General features: G+C 45.7%; 6 protein-coding genes across 6 annotated transcripts; 4 read left to right on the top strand and 2 right to left on the bottom strand.

The window, feature by feature from the left end:
- Window positions 1–68: 68 nt before the first annotated feature.
- Window positions 69–1666, top strand: TREMEDRAFT_73846 (uncharacterized protein; the record flags this gene model as incomplete). Its single annotated transcript, XM_007004764.1, has 2 exons — window positions 69–1603; window positions 1656–1666. The coding sequence occupies exons 1-2, from the start codon at window positions 265–267 to the stop codon at window positions 1664–1666; spliced, it is 1350 nt and encodes a 449-aa protein (XP_007004826.1). The 5' UTR covers window positions 69–264.
- A 291-nt stretch (window positions 1667–1957) lies between these two features.
- Window positions 1958–3260, bottom strand: TREMEDRAFT_62283 (uncharacterized protein; the record flags this gene model as incomplete). The annotated part of the gene is made up of 4 exons (XM_007004593.1): window positions 1958–2147; window positions 2391–2527; window positions 2730–2905; window positions 3083–3260. 4 exons carry the CDS (start codon window positions 3258–3260, stop codon window positions 1958–1960), a joined length of 681 nt encoding a protein of 226 aa, XP_007004655.1.
- A 710-nt stretch (window positions 3261–3970) lies between these two features.
- TREMEDRAFT_62282 (uncharacterized protein) lies at window positions 3971–7606 on the top strand (the record flags this gene model as incomplete). The annotated part of the gene is made up of 3 exons (XM_007004592.1): window positions 3971–5339; window positions 6009–7304; window positions 7422–7606. The coding sequence occupies 3 exons, from the start codon at window positions 3971–3973 to the stop codon at window positions 7604–7606; spliced, it is 2850 nt and encodes a 949-aa protein (XP_007004654.1).
- A 707-nt stretch (window positions 7607–8313) lies between these two features.
- TREMEDRAFT_62281 (uncharacterized protein) lies at window positions 8314–9081 on the top strand (the record flags this gene model as incomplete). Its single annotated transcript, XM_007004591.1, has 1 exon — window positions 8314–9081. One exon carries the CDS (start codon window positions 8314–8316, stop codon window positions 9079–9081), a length of 768 nt encoding a protein of 255 aa, XP_007004653.1.
- Window positions 9082–9275: 194 nt separating this feature from the next.
- TREMEDRAFT_68676 (uncharacterized protein) lies at window positions 9276–11181 on the bottom strand (the record flags this gene model as incomplete). The annotated part of the gene is made up of 9 exons (XM_007004725.1): window positions 9276–9434; window positions 9510–9636; window positions 9679–9846; window positions 9890–9997; window positions 10043–10122; window positions 10165–10381; window positions 10425–10587; window positions 10632–10709; window positions 10755–11181. 9 exons carry the CDS (start codon window positions 11179–11181, stop codon window positions 9276–9278), a joined length of 1527 nt encoding a protein of 508 aa, XP_007004787.1.
- Window positions 11182–11545: 364 nt separating this feature from the next.
- On the top strand, window positions 11546–15271 carry TREMEDRAFT_62279 (uncharacterized protein; the record flags this gene model as incomplete). Its single annotated transcript, XM_007004590.1, has 15 exons — window positions 11546–11551; window positions 11622–11714; window positions 11841–11909; window positions 11983–12043; window positions 12083–12213; window positions 12257–12488; window positions 12630–12739; window positions 12784–13495; window positions 13542–13657; window positions 13717–13857; window positions 14018–14079; window positions 14121–14267; window positions 14479–14748; window positions 14961–14989; window positions 15036–15271. 15 exons carry the CDS (start codon window positions 11546–11548, stop codon window positions 15269–15271), a joined length of 2415 nt encoding a protein of 804 aa, XP_007004652.1.
- Window positions 15272–16443: the final 1172 nt, after the last annotated feature.

Raw genomic sequence — 16443 nt, 5'->3', positions numbered from 1 at the left:
CTCTTCCTCCCCCCTCTAAGGATGTGAGTAGTTAGTAGCTGCCTCTCCCTGCCCGCCGTACCCCTGTCGCCGTCAACTGCCAGCTGTCCCTTGCCCCATCAACGATGATGCTTCCCATCAGTCCCCTAAGACAGGCGGGCTACTTACTGAATTACTGTACCGGTCACCTGGCAACCGGCGCTCGGACCTCCTCCCCCATGCCCCATCAAAAAGTTTTTCTCTCTGTTCGCTTTCTTTCTTCACTTTTTCACCTCATCGTCAACAATGTCTTCCCCTCCTCCCAACGAGCAACGTTGTGCCGTCCAACTTGATCCCTACAATGACCTGTCCACTCCCACCATCACTGACTCAACGCCCACCTCCTCCCTCTCCTCTTCTTACGACCCATCACGACCATCACTCCCTGTCCAGCTCATTCTCGACCTCGCTCAATGTCTCGCCGCTGACAAAGATACCAAGACTCTGCTAGCGCTGCAAAGAGTATCGAAAGAGGGATACAAAGTTTCCACTCCTCTCATCTATCGACATGTCGTGCTTGATACGCCTGAACGACTCTTTCGCATGTTCCAACCTCTCATCGACCTCGCTCCGACCTTAATACAGATGTTGGCCGATCCAAAACCGCCTTTCAGAATCGACGTACACGCAGATATGGACGCGGAGATGTCGATAGAGCTCGAAGATCTCTATCAATCTCTTACTTCATCAATCTCATCAATCTCAGAGCTTGAGATCCCCGCCAACGCCTTTCCTTTCTTGCCGCTCAATATCACATCCGAAGAGCTCCTGTACCCATTTGACTGGATTCACAATCGCAGAAGACGCATCGTGCGAGCTCTGTCACTTGTCAAGTACATTCAACTGGATTTCTCTTTCTTACCAAGGACAGAAGAAGTACAACACAAGCTAGCGGTCGTCATGAGCTTCTTGACAGGTTGTCCCTTTCCCACCCTCGAGCGAATCGAAGTATCGCAGACATGTCTCCACGGCATTAGTCCCGTCAAAATCGGCGAGAAAAACGGTTATTACTGCCGGACGTTGAGTCACATTTTCAGCTGCATCAAGCCGAAACACGTTTGTATTGCTCAAGCTTCCGGATGTGAGGGATATGACTGTTGGCCTGAGATGGTGTATTTTCAAGATGATGGCGACGACTACGAGTCCGACGGCCGTCTCGAGGCCCTGGTCGGCTTGGTAACTTCTACGGAAACGCCAATCGAAAGCCTCACCATCCATTCCCATGAAATAACACAAAGTCTTACTTTTGCCCTAAGTTTGGCCCTAAGACGCGTGATCCAAGTGCGACTGGTTATGCTCATAGAGGAGGGCTACTTCCCCGTTGAGGGCCTGAGGGCTCTCGCCGTTGCTGCATTGATGGTTCCCGAGGGACACATATTAGAAATATGTGACCATAGGATATGGTGTAGTCATTCAGAGAAGGAAAAGCAAGCTGCCTTGGAGAGATTGGAGGAAGGTATGGTTCGGACGGCGAGGGCTGATGGGGTTTCTGAGGGTATGGAGAAGAAGGATGGAAAATGGCACTTTGCCCGAGTCAAGTTTCTTCCTCCACAGAAGGCAGGTGAATGCCCGACATGTTCGAACAGTGAGTTCAGTTGTGTATCGGGTCTCCTGCAGCAGCCGCTGACTTACAACAGCGAGGTGGTAATCATGACAGCCCCTGACATCTGCATACACCAGACGACGAATAGATGCAAGGACATTGGTGTAAACGTGAAAGAAGTCCGATCATTCCATTACCCGGAAACCTCCTGCCCGTCACCCGAGACCTCGTTCCCGACACTCTTTCATCTCGTACGATCTCTGCAACCCAAGAACCGATCCCCCTCCGCTCCCTACACCCGTCCGTCACTTCCGTCACCCACTGAAGAGCCATCCGTTGGTACCCCGTATTTCCAAATGGCAAGTCGTAATCGGTGTACGATATCGCAGCCCCGAGTTAATAGTTGGCGAAACCATTGCTGAAGATCCAAAAGGAAGGGTTCAACGTATCGCCATGATCGGCGTTGTGGTATGTGATACCGGCGGATGCAGGGAAGGTGGCAGGTGTCGTCCAAATGGGAACTTGTTGATATGCTCCGTAGGCCTCGTCGAGAGTTTGAGAACCGCATGCACCGAATACGACGGCACTGAAATTAGCTGACACGCACTATCGATATCTAATCACCCCATTTATGTCACCTTCATATATATGTCTTCCTTTCTTCAGCGGCCAATCCCAAATCAACCTCGATGGTCTAGATCAACAACGGATGGAAGTCCTACTTTCATCTGCGACTTTCATCTACCCGTGTGAGTGAGACAACAAGATTGGAAGACATTGAAGCTAACGAAGATTTTCGACGGTGAAATATCGCGTTCGTATGACTCACGTGAAAGGAGAAGTATCCATAGATCCATAAGTACTAGAAGCGGTAGCCGCACAGATGTAAGAAGTCGTCCCGTCCTCAGGGAAGAAAGTAACTTGTTGGTTGGTCCCATCGGTATGTATATATCTGAAATGGACATGCTAGAGCTTCATCGGATGTCTATCGTATCAGATCTGCCACATTACTGGTCAAGTATGATTGTTCCATTTTTCCCTTGCCTTCAACCGCGATCGGGCTTTCTCGATATTCATCAACGGTGAAAGAAAGAGAAACAAACGTCTGATATCAAGTATGTATGATAGAACTATGGGCATGTGGAGTGAACTTGTTGAGAAGACGTACCAAAATAAATCTATATATCGAAGAATCGAATTGAACCCAACTTATCCCAGTCACCGGAGTATCATCCCTCTCCATTTCTGATACCTTTACTGTCCTACGGTTACTTATGGGCGGTGCTAATGGAGTAGCTCGTAAATACACCGGAGTGGTTTGTGCTGATCTTCTTGCAAGATGGTCTGAGGTATCAATCATCAATTCCATTCATTACCCTTGATCCCCTACTCCATTCTACAGCACGTAACTTCCCTCATCATCTAAAAAACACATCTTTATTTGATACCTTCAAGGAATGTCTATTAAAGGAAGAAAGAAAGAATGAAAGAAAGGTACTTCAGACGAAACTCGGAACTCACTTCTCGTAGTAGTCGCATTATATCTTCTCATAGGGACATTGGGTGGTAATCCCCTTTTGAACCGTTCAGAGTTGGTCAATGATTTGGTCGTCAAGTCGGTAATTTCTGAAGTTGAAGACGCAGAAACGGTTGATAAGGTGATGAAGATGCTAAGAAAGACAAAAGAGACAAATCTCATAATGGTTAGAAATTCGGGAAGACTCGTTTAAGATGTTTGAAGTTGATGATGATTTCAAGCAAGACCTGTAAATATCAATCTCGAGTTGTTAGAGTGTCAGTAGTCGTAGGTTTGAAGAATCAAACAGATACGGAGCAACTCGTTATAGGTACACTCGTACCGAATATTCAAACCGAATAAGCCCTCGGAGTTCGGATTGACTTTATGAGTCTATGACTAAAATGACATAGGAGTATGATTGTGTCATGTATCAAATTTCAATGGATCAATGACTTTTGGGAGAGACGCACGGCGTACCTTAGAGGGACTAATAATCGGGTTTGTTTTTCTCCGACGGTGCTTAAGTCCGACAAACACTCATGAGAGTTGAAAGTACTGTATGTAATCTCATTTGAGTATGTATCATGAGTGATTACGAGTATTTATACGGGAAGGGGGTCAGGTAGAAAGTTAGACTTGATTTACCGGATTAGATTGTCACCTTCTTTTCTGTCAAAAGTCAATCTTCCATCAATGATGTGACTCTCTGGGTCTGGGGCTCCATGTTTCTCCACCATAAGCCACACAATCAATAGATCCCTGTCCTTCTTGTTCCCTGACCCTGACTTGCTTATCCTCCGCTTACGTGTCCACTGTATCAGTACGAGTACTGACCGCCTAAAATCCACTGACCCACGGAATGTCACAACGGTCCTCCCACCACAATCTTGATGTCTTCAACTCCCATTCCCAAGAAACGTCGCATTTTACCAGAATCCCACTCAACGGCTCATAACGACCTCTCCTCGGACCAACTCGAAATGATTCCATCTACAACATCTCATCATTCCACATCTTTCGATCCTACTCGACCTTCTTTTCCTGTTCAATTAATCATCAACCTCGCTCTATCTCTCAATGCTGATAAAGATATTTCTACCCTTCTCTCCCTTCAAAGAGTTTCCAAAGAAGGATATAAAGTTACAACTCGATTATTTTACGATAATGTTCATTTCGATAAACCTGAAAAATTCATTAAAATGTTTAAACCTGTCATTCAATATCTTCCAATTCTATTCTCTTCATATACTCTTCCACCTACCGAATCAATCACTTTTCTAGGTTCACCATTATTCGAACCCTTTGACCCTTCTCTTGAACCGGACGTCGAACGACTCACTCGATTATTATCATCCAGACCATCAACCGGAACCCCAGGATACACATCATCTCAAATCCCCGTAATAACCAACCCGTTAGAAACAGACTTCCCTCTTGAATGGGTAGATTCACGTTATCGACGTATTTTACGTTCTTTCTCTCATATAAAATCCATAACCCTAGAATTCCTAAATATTCCAAATGATTTAATCTTACCATTCAAATGGTCTCAATGGTCTATAACGACCTTTTTCGTACCACTTTTCCCAAATCTTGATCGAATGGAGATAACTCAAAAAGCATTACAAAGTATTCCACTTTATACAAATGGACAAAAAACTCGTTTAGTAGGTCCACGCGCTTCCGGTTGGTCAGATTTAGCAGAATTCTTATGGCGACTTCGTCCGAAACATATTTGTATATCTCAAGCTTCTCCACAAGATTATGATCCTACTCCACATTTAGCTTTTCTCAATCCTGATGGTTCTATATCAACACAAGAAGGTATAATAGATGGAAGGATATTAGATTTCACTCCTATGTTGATGAACGAACCTAATCATTTGAAAACTTTCACTATTCACTCTTGGAAAATGGATGATGATGTTTCGTATATCATTCAAACGGCAACTCGATGTGTCGAGAAAGTAAGGGTGATCTTCCCTTTTAGGACTTGTAGGACTATTGGGGAAGCGGATATGTTACATTTAGGAGTGGCGGTGATGAATAAACCTTTGGAAAGTATTTTGGAGATACAAGATTCGGAATCGACAATAGAGATTGAAGATAATGAACGTTTGAATACTACTCTTGGTCGATTATCGGAATATATACAAACTACACCTAATACCTATGTTTTCGAGATTGTCAATGGTGCACAACGATTGCGAAACGTTGAATTTTTGTTGAAAAGTCGTGGGCCATGTGTAGCGTGTCAAAGTGAGTGATTTGTTCTCAGTTGACACATCACACATCGGCTGATTGGATAGACCCATGATTGCTCATCTCAGGTTTGGACATGTTGGAATTTTCAGGCGGATTGCGGGGGGAGTTGGACTAAGAAGATGAGAATTACCACTTTTGGTCACTTTGAAAGAATTTTGATCTTCGATTTGAACCTCCTTTCTTCCTCATGAACAGACTTTCCCACCCATCCACTCCTCGAAATCCTTGCAAACCCTTATTGTTTGAATTATCTCTCATTTGACCTCTTCAGAATTCACCTCAAATCTCACCATCACTGACACCAGCTCAGGCCCACTCTAGTCTGTCAACGCTTCCATCTTGACTTCCATTCCCATCCCCTGTCCTTGGATCCCTTCGTCTCTCTACCTCACTCCTCACTTTCACAACATGTCCCCTTCTTCTCCCGCCGCAGCGTTCAACACGGAACTTCTCGTCGATATAGCTGCCCATCTCGCTGTGGCCAACGATATCTACACTCTTCTCTCCCTCCAACGAGTCTCACAAGAAGCTTATCGAGTTGTCACTCCACGTATTTACTGTCACATCACCTTCGACTCTTTCAACCCCTCTTAACATTCGGTATTGCACTTTACAACCTGACCTGTCCATCATCATCTTCTGTTGCTATCGACTATCTTACAGAGTCCCTTGATCTACTCAATAAAAGTTATGAGATAAATGACCAAGCGTTGATCAATCATCTCAAAACTCCCGATGGTCAATCCGCTTTAAAAAGATGGCAAGAAAACCTTTCCGCTTCTCTCGCATCTCCCGTGGTGACTGTTTCTTTACCTATCATCCCTCTTTGTCAACCGTCTCTACCTGTTCTCAATCAAACGGCTTCAACAAATGATGACTTTGACACCCCTCCTGATCCTACTAATACCGAGGTCCATTATGACGATAACAAACCCATCCACCAAGATCAACGCGATTACACCAAACCCGAAGATTATCATGATCTCACTATTCCACCAGTATTCCAACATGACAAAGTCAATTATCAAACCTCACCTGACCAAATTGAAATCCAAACGAATACCTCACACTGGCATCCTTATCTCCTCATTAGACTCCAACGTTCTCTTTACAACACTCGTTCATTAACAATAGGTTTCGTCATCCCCCCTCCTGACTTGGAAGTATCAATAGCAAGAACAAGTCTGGCTATTTCCACTTTCCTTGATCGTCCCCTTCCTAATCTCCAACGATTATGTATATCTTCTGCAGCTGTAGAAGGTGCTAGTTTGTTGAATGACGGAACGGATCATTGGCTTACACGACCTGGTCTTTGGGGTTTTGAAGCTTTCATGTGGCGTCTGAATCCAACAAGGGTTTGTATCTCTCAACCTAATCCATATATCTCTTCGTCTTCATCCTCCATTACCTCAACAACGAACGAGATTGCTCAAGCTCAATCTCAAGAGACACACTCACAATTGGTTGATCCTTCTTCTAATCCCACGGCCACGTCAAATGTCAACGATCCTATTGTAAACCTCAATCGTCGAGAGCAAGCTTCACACTTGACTGATCAACCTTCAACATCAGTCATCAGATCCGATGAAAATGCTCCGTCTCAATCACAAGTCTCCACACCACAACATGAAAACGAGGAAGGACACAATAATGAGGAACAGACCATTGTTGAGGTAGGACAAAACAACATTCATAATCCAAATCAGCCTATCATTCCTACCAACATATCATCTCAATCAAATCAAAGAATGACACTTCTCCTCTCACCCCTTTGTCCAAAAAATAACCGGATAGATCATCTCAACGTTCGAGTTTGGACATTAGATTGGGAAATCTTATCTCTCATAGCTCGAAATATCTCTCGAGCTAAGATTGTGAGATTAGAATTGGTGATGAGTGAAAGTAAGACGATAGAAAAGGATTTAAGTATGACTTTAGTTGTTTTGATGAGAGGTATCAGTAAGTCTGAAGATGATGTTGGGATTTTAGAAGTTTATGATTCATCTTATCTTTCAACTTCAAGGGAATGTTCATGTTTGTCAATTTCGTCACTTCAAGAACAAACGATCGATTCAGGTTCCGCAGATTTGTTGAGAATAGATATGGAGGGATGTTTTCAAAAGGAAGAAAGTGAAAAAAGTGAGAGAAGATTGAGAAGATTACAATATATGACAATCCGATTTGCTATCAGTTTATTTGGTGATGAGATGATAGAGAATATTCATGGACGTAAAAGGTTGAAAGGAATTCGATTTGTTTAGAATACTCGTAGGTACTCGTACTCATATGGTATAACTCTTCAATCCCCATCATATGACCTGTGTGTACACTGTACTGTACTGTACAGTATGTAAGAGAAGTACTCGTACTCGTACTCGTACTCGTGTAGAACGGAATGTAACCAAAGATGTTCATTCCCAATGGGGAATACTAAAGTCACGCGTCGAAATTGATCATGTAAAATTTACGTATAAACGATCGACGATGGATGAAAAGAGTAAGTAAAAGAAAAACCCATACTACGATGAAAGTTCCCGCGTTCTTGAATGCTCTTTGTGGTATTTTAACGATTACATTCCTTCCCGAGATTAAGAACAAAGTCACGATAACACGGGTTTTTTTTTTCTTTCCTATTGATAACTCCAAAATGGGAAGTTTACCAACATGTCACAGGTCACGTCTGAGAGTGACAGATACAACCATCACGCGTAGTCTGATAGATATATATTCTTAACCTTAGAAGTCAGAACCCTATCATTCATCCATTCAGCAATCCCTCACACTACCATCCATCAACTTTCAATACGAACTTTGAACCTACCTAACAAACCAACGAACAGCCTTCGTCTAACAAACCCCATTTCTTAAACTTTTTAAACCAACCTCGAACAACCTTCCAATCATAGTGAGTCTTTTCCCACATCCCATCCCAATCCTTTCGACATTCGCTGACACCTCTTCAGACAATATGCCAGCCATACTTCCTTGGTGTCAAATCGTATCGGAATCTGAACTCCCTTCCATCCCTTCCGAGTGGTTGGAACTTCGACCCTCTCGCGATAACTTCATCGGTTTGGACAAAGATGGTTTCGAAATCCTATCGCCTATCTTTGGAAATCCGGCAAACGAAATTGAAGAAGGACAAACTCCCCAGCATCTTCCCACTTATGACGAAGCCGTAAAACCTGGTCCTTGGAACAACAATGCACGTTACTTGAATGATCTACCCCGCGGGACGGTGTTTAGACTCAAAGATCCCCTCAACAAACACGCCTTTTACATGATCGCTCTAGGAGTAGAGACCGAGTCCAGAGTCCCCCTTCCTACCCCTGCCACTGTCACCGTCATCAAGAAGGGTATCAACCCCGCGGCTCGTCCTTTCGTTCCCACTCCCTCTCTAGCTGTGACTACTCGTCAGGTAGCTGTACCCACTCGCCCGGTAACTGTACCCACTCGCCCGGTGACTGTACCCACTCGCTCGGTAACTGTATCCAACACTCGAGCCGTCTCGGTATACTCGGAACCAGTTCTTCCTCCCTGTCTACAACCTTTCCAAGTTCTCGTTCCATTCTTGTTTACGCCTTGTCGAGTTCGTAAACCCATCCCCATTCGTGCCCCAACCCAGCCTCTTGCTCGTTGCGAGTACAGACCCATTCCCTTTCGTGCCCCACCCAAGTCTCTTCCTCGTCGCGAGTTCAGACCCATTCCTATTCGTGCCCCGACTTCGGGTCAGTGAACTTTCCTTCGATAATACTTCCATTCCTACGAACATTGACTCCCGATCGCCCACTTCCGGATGGATTCGAATGACGGAATATTAGGATGACGGGATAGGAAGAAGAGAAGTTAGAGAAAGGGGATTGGATTGGATACAGGTTTCTGGGCACTCGGTTTCTAAGTTTTCTTGTGGTAAATGCTTGATGCATTCGCTTATAGTTCTTTCGTTCCGCTCGTTTCTATCTTGACAATGATCTCTGCACATTCGGCAGCACTGGGCGAAAGTCCGGTCTTGCGGATTCGGATAAATTTGTGCCTGACGAGAGCTTTGATGATGTCCATCGTTTGCGTGGCGTACCAACCATCCCTAGGCTACTTATCAGTTTGCCCATCTTCATTCATCATATGTCATGCGAGTGATCTCGAACCTCGATCAAGCAAACTCACATCACATTTGTCCATCCAAGCTGATTGTTTATTGATATATCGTCTGATTAAGGGATCTTCAATGTCGCATAGCTGATAATCTGGTCTATGACGGTTGAGTACTTGACCGTCGAATATGTGCGGACGACTGAAGATCAATGACCACTCGAATGGATTTCACATCACTTACGTTCTATCAATGGGTGGACGTTTTCCCTGCTCGATCAACTCCAGTTGTTCCGCTTCCCATTCTTGTTTGGTCTGCGCTCCCACTTGTCCTTCTGCCTCTTCTTCTGCCTCGTCTCGATGCATTCCCCGTGATCGAGCTGGAGACACGTAAAACCATATCCTCTGGTACCTGAATATTAGGACCGAAGATGTGTAATGTTCACAAAACTCACATGCGCGCTTCGGGTATGGCTACCGGATCATAGCCATAACGCACTAAGCATTTCCAGTAAGGTCCAGTGCCGAATGTATAAGCTACAGAAGACAGATATGCCTTTTCCCTAAAAATCAACATAAACTCTCCTCGTAAAAAGTATACAACGCACCGATTTACCTTGGTCGTTTCCTCAATATTGAGCTGAGCCAAAAGAGCTGCACGTGTCCAGACCGGTCGTTCGTCGAACAACTGGTATGTCAGAACATACTTCATATAATGTGGAAGACTCACTTCCTTCAATTTCTTGAGGACTTGTAGGTCCAACTTGGCCATTCGAGTCTTCACCTTGGCCGGCGGTCCGGTAGGTACTTCCTCCGGCTTGTGCACATGACTTATACTTTCTGTACCCAGCGCCACGTAACGTGCTTTGTTCACGTATCGTTTTCTGATCTGACCGGTCTTTTCGTCCTCCCAATCCTCGACACCGACTTGAGGAGGTTGTTTGAAGCTTCGGGCGTCAGCAAATCGAGATCTATATAGGGAAAACTCACCCAAAAGCTGGTGGCAGCCGACGTTCGCTGAACGTCGGAGGGGGTTGAAGATCCAACAAAGAACGGTAAGTTGGCATAGACGATGAGGATCCTCCTGCGGGCTCTACCAGCTCAAGGTAGGTCTCATCCAACGGAGGGATCTTGTAATCCAGTATGGCATCATCTACGGAGTGAGTTCGGGAGGGTGAAGTGCACGATTAGACCTACAGTTAAGATCCCTGAGGATATCGTAGACCTGAGAGACACGGCCATTCGGATCGGGTGTATAATGCCAGTCTGCCATAGCTGATGGTTGAGCTGAAGCCAATATCACGATTGTCTGTGACTTACATCTAAACCGAACGGTCTGATTGACCGGCCCCACTATTTCAGCTGTAAAAACACCTTCCTCAGCACCTTCCCTCTCCTTACCCCTTCTCCTCGATACATGACCTTCCTCTTCTTTTCTCCTGTGCCGTTTAACGATCTTCAATAGAAGCTTTTGACTGGGTACCTTGTTCCCTCTGACGGGAACACAAGATCTGTCCCCTGGCCGATAGCTCATTTCTAGAATGTTTCCCTCTGTGATCGGAGCGTTGAAGCATTCGTTTATATCATCCTGAGATACGAGATTGAGAATAGCAGAAGGGTGAGAGACAGGACCAGGATATTCGATTGAAGCAAAGGCCTGTTGAGGCAGATGGCGGGAGGGGGCAGAGTGAGAAGGGGCAACGGGATGTATCTGGGCGAACAGGGAAGAAGATGGACTATCACCCATATTGTCTGGTAGATCTTGTACGTCTGGAGAGACTCAGCAAAGCTCACTTCCCTCCGAAATGATAGTGTGAGTAATGAAAGTGAGGTTTGAAGTTGTAAGAGAGAATGATCAAAATTCAAAGTGGTTATCTTGTTTCTTTCGTCTTTTTTTCCGTCTTGGTTACCCCACTTCATCCACTCGTCCCTCGTCCCATTTTCAGCTCATCTTCTCCTTTTATAAGCCTACTTCTCCTCACAATCCATCCATCCACTCATTTGACTGTTTATTTCTTACTCTCCTGACACGGGGCTATCCAATGGTATCAACATCATCTACATAGGGCCCCCCAAATCGCCTCCCATCGAGCTCAGAAATATCGCTCAGAATGAAGGTGAGTTTCTTATACCCCCTCTCTTCTATCCAGTGTACATGGCTGATACGGGGCGAATCCGCCCTTACAGTACCTTATCGACTACCTAGGTACCCTACCCGATGCCCCCGACTTGCAAGATCCCGACTTTCAGCAACTTCTCGTGGATGTTCAGGCTGGCAAGGTGAGTCCCTTTCCCCCCTCATAGAGGGCAGTTGGCGCCTGGCTTTACTTTGCTCACATTACGCTTTCACGACTATACTCACAACTCTTGACCTATCACATCTCATCTCGCCCATCAAACCAATAGTCTCAAACCAAGAGCGCGGATGCTTTCTATGAAGGACTCGAAAAGGCAGTCAACGAGCTCAAAAGCGCCGTGAGTGCATTCTCCTCATTCGCTCTTACACCGCTACTTAGACATTTAAGACTTCAGCTCACGACTTCTGCAGCAACAATCTTTCGCCTTTCAAAAACCCGTCTCAAAACGAGATGCTCCGGATTATTATGAAAGTAAGTCACTTGCTCTCGGATGATATCTGCTCATCACAGTCATCAAACGTCCAATGGATCTCACAACTGTCCTGCGCAATATCAAGACTCACAAGTACAAGAACAAGGCAGATTTTGCTACCGACCTAGATCTCATATGGGAGAATTGTTTAACCTATAATACAACAGAGGTAAGCTGATCGAAGTGCTCGGGACCTCATAGCTGACTGTCAGTCCCACCCCTTGAGAGCAGCGGCAAGGTTCATGCGTCAAAAGACTGATCATCTGTTGCAATTTGTTGCCGACAAGAACGACCGATCTGCCCAAGTACTACCTGTGCCCTCTGCCGGTCCATCTTCCAGTCGGCCCTCTCTGAGAAACGCAGGCTCCTCGGCTCCTTATGCCGTGCCCCCATCTCCTCAACAAAATATCCTAAATGGACCTGGTGTCACCAAAGAGGTCAATGGTGAGCACGACGGAGGGGGTGAAGGAGATCAGTCGTTTCGATCGGAGGGGGCGGCCCCGTCGAAGAGCGCAATCAATGGAGTCCATCTCACCGGTGAATCCATCTCATTTCTCTCCCATCCTGACAACACTGATGGATCAGGACCGGGACGAGGTGACAGTGGAGATGGAAGAGGAACAAGTAATGCGTCAGTTGGAGGTGTCCCAGACCGAAGGACGAATGGAGCGTTCCTCGGAACGTCTTTCCAGAATGTAAGTCTACTTCTCTCTCGATACTACCAATAATTGACAATCAGCCGCCGCCATATCGAATCAACCTCTCGACCAGCCTCAACACTACGCCCGCGCTCATCCGCACGCCGCAGATGAGTTATCCCTTTCACTCACTTGTCCAACAGCCCGCCGCTGGTCCCTCATCTTATCTCGAAAAAGGGAAGATGAGGGAATTACTCAACACCACTCCTGCTCCTTCTTGGTACCCGCCGGTGGAAGGTGATGATCTCAAACTCCAGGGTTCGTGGTGGGGATTGGCAGGTCGAGATGAATGTTACGTCTCTACCTTACCCGCTGTGCCATTCATGGCTCCTTCTCAAGCTCCCCCGACCAGATGTATACCAAGCCGATCTAAACGAAAACGGAACACACCAATGGGAATGGATACATCTCCCGATCGACCTCCATCGCTAGTACCTAGTAAATCCGTCAAACTTGAGAATCTGATACAACAAAGAGTGGACAAGTTATTTGAGAGTAGGAAGATTGTCAATGCTGTTAGCGAATTTCAGAGGATGGAGCTGGAGGGGGTCATACCGCCACGACTGAGATTTGACGATGGCATAGAGAGAAATCAACGACGTCGGGATAGATTGGAAAGGAAACAAAAGATGCATGAGGAGCGTATCGAAGCGAAAAAGCGAAGAAGGCTTGGTGGCGAGGTTGGGGAGAAGGAAGCTGTTCTGGGCATGAGAAGTGTCTCCGCGCGGATGCTGGCTCACGCGGGTTTCGAAGGTCGGCTGGATCCCGCTCGAGTATGCGGAACAAGCTGACAGTCTAGGAGCGAATGAAGGTGCTCTAGATCTTTTCACCAGAGTCGCTATCAATCATTTGAGTAACGTCGGAAGGACATTCCGATTGTTAATCGATGGATTTTCACAGAAGATGTCTTCCGAGGTTAGTTTTCACTTCATTCAAATCGTTCGATTGTATAAAAACATGCTGATATCATATAGGAGATTATACTTCATGCTTTGCATGAGAATGGTCAGATTGAAACTTCAGATTTGGAGGCTCATATCAAAGATGACATTGAGCGAGACCGAGTCAAGGTCATCGAAATGGCTCGAAAGCTCAGGCAAGCGTATAAAGAAGTGGTGCGTATCTCCTCTCGTGGTGGAAATCTCTTCTCTGTCACTCAATGCCCATTCTACCCCTGAACTCGCTGCGTGCACTTTTCCGTTTACCTTCCGGACTGTCCTATTCAAGTGTGGGACGTGACATTTGGTGAGTGGCTGTAACGTTTGCTGATGTCAGACCACCGCACCCGTTATCGAAGACGATATGATGTTTGCAGACAATGGTGAAATGCTCTTAGAGTAGGTGTCCTCTCTATCTTCGACCCGTGACTGATCAGCAGTGGAAACTTTGCCGAAGAATTAGGTGAAGATTTCCTTGGTCTACGAGATCTCGGAATCGATAAAGAATACGGGATGCAAAGTCTTACCGTACCGTCGTCGGTGTTTTACGGTCGGCGAAAGAGAGATGCGGATGCTTCTGGTCTTGGGTGAGTTTTACCATCTTCTGTGTCTTCTCAACCCCATTCACGTCTCTCTTGCTCCTGGAATGGTGCCTGTTGAGCATTTGTATCACAAAAGTGTCCTCCAGGGTCATTTCAGGAGCCGGTCACCTAGACTCACAAACCTCTCTACTGTGCGATCACAACATATCTAACATGGAAGAATAGGTGAAAGATTTCAGATAAACTAATGCCCCAGCTCAAAGATTCATCAACCGGATTTTCCTCCTCCACCGCCCTTCATACCACTTTCTACTACCACACTGCATATTCAGCTTCCCGGATTATTACACGCCTTTTTCGCCACTCGGATCGAGAGTGGTATCGGTTTGGTAGATGACCAAGGGTTCGACGTTCAACATTCTCAAATTGGCATGTTGGGACAAGTCATAGTGAAGAATCCACCTCCTGTGAAGAAAAAGGTAGTGGAGGAGAAAGAGAAAAAGGAGAAACCACCGAAAAAGCCAGTGTACGTATACCACTTTCTTCCTCTGGTACTCACATTTCTTACTGTCCCCTTGTCGCAGAAAGACACCTTTTCAGACATGATTTCTTAAAGGAATTTCTTCTCCTCAGTCAATCTCGTCTGCTACAGAATCACTCGTTCTCAGATACTTCATCAGCATTCAACTTTGCTCTATGCTTATTTCACCTTGTTCTGCGCAGTTGCTAACGAGGTAGACAATCAGGTGTAGGGAAAGGCAATTGGAGTGAGTGATCCCTTTCATCGCACATCAACTCGTGACTGACGTTCAGTACGCCCTTCGAAAGAAGAACGAGCTCGTCGTGCTGCCGAAAAAGCAGGTTTACCGTATCACAATGGGGATGGATCTACCCTCACTCCTACAGCTGAGAACGGGACGGATATGGACAAAAATGAGAGTGGGATGGATATGGACAGGAATGGGAGTGATGGGAGAAACGGATTGAATGGAGCTGTTTCAGAGGATGCAGAAGGGGAGGAAGAAGATGCAGTAGGGGAGGAAGAGTAGAGAAGGTGGAACAAATCTCCTTGGAGGGTTAGAATGAGATCATCAGCATGTTGTTTGCATGCATAAATGTCGACCGCATAGTGCGTTACTAGTGTTATCTCACGTATGTCCAGTCTGAGAAAGTCATTTTCCGAGATCAAGCCGTCTGGTGCGTGAACGTCGAATGTGTCGACCCCTATTGTTGGATATCGAAAGCAATGATTGAATCTGACGTTGCGGTCGACCGTGTGCTGAATGAGAGTATCAGCATTTTCACTCTTGTATAATTTCATCCGCTCAGTGGCCAATAGGCTCTCAAAGTATTGTGTTCCCGACCTGAATCTCACCCTCCCCTCAATCCGATATAAGCACCAATCCTCGTTTTCGAACCATTGAAAAGGGGAGAAAACTGTTTACGGTGCATATAAGATATTGTAGATCTAGGGTTCCTCCTTTTTCTTCTTAATCTATGAGAAATAGGATATGGCCAGAACCGGGATCTTTCCGAGTGGATGATTCGTTCGACCGTCTGACCATTGTATGGTTTTGACAAATCACGAACCCCCTCATAACTCGGAATTCTACGAAGAGTGGAAGAAAGAGAGAGAAGGGGAGGAATATTGATCAAAGCCTTTATCTAAATCTTTCATTACTCGAAGGAAAGATCTATTTCTTCGAACATTCCCTCTTGACCCATTTTCCCCAATCACCCCACTACTTAACTATCATGGAGATAGATGAGATGGGGAGATGAGAGGAAAGGGATAAAGAGGAAGAAAGTTTAATATGAGTCTTTCCCCTTACCCCCCGGAATATGAACTTTAATGCCGAAGTGATCGTTTTGACTCTATGAGTGTTGAGGGGGTGGGGGGGGGGGGGAAAGAAGGATGGAGGAAAGGAGGAAGAGGATGAGATGAGGTTCACACCTTTTACTAGTAAAACATCATCGCGGACTCACTATTGTTGTTGTTGGTTAGAGTGACGTATATAATCTTGCTCTTGTTCGTTACTTGCTATGATCTGTGAATTGCTCAATCGCTACCATGCTGCCATGCTGGTCAAGCTCGCTCGGTCGAATGGGTGCGTGACGGGGGTGGTCCAGGTTCATTAGTTTTCTCACAATTTCCTCACATTAATCCCGTTTGTATGCCCGAGCTTGTCCGTTCGTTGCCGGCCTGCCGGGTGTGTCGTGA

Source organism: Tremella mesenterica (genome assembly GCF_000271645.1).
Source record: "Tremella mesenterica DSM 1558 unplaced genomic scaffold TREMEscaffold_5, whole genome shotgun sequence".
NCBI classification, from domain to species: Eukaryota; Fungi; Basidiomycota; class Tremellomycetes; order Tremellales; family Tremellaceae; genus Tremella; species Tremella mesenterica.
This window is presented reverse-complemented; position numbering and strand designations above follow the sequence as displayed.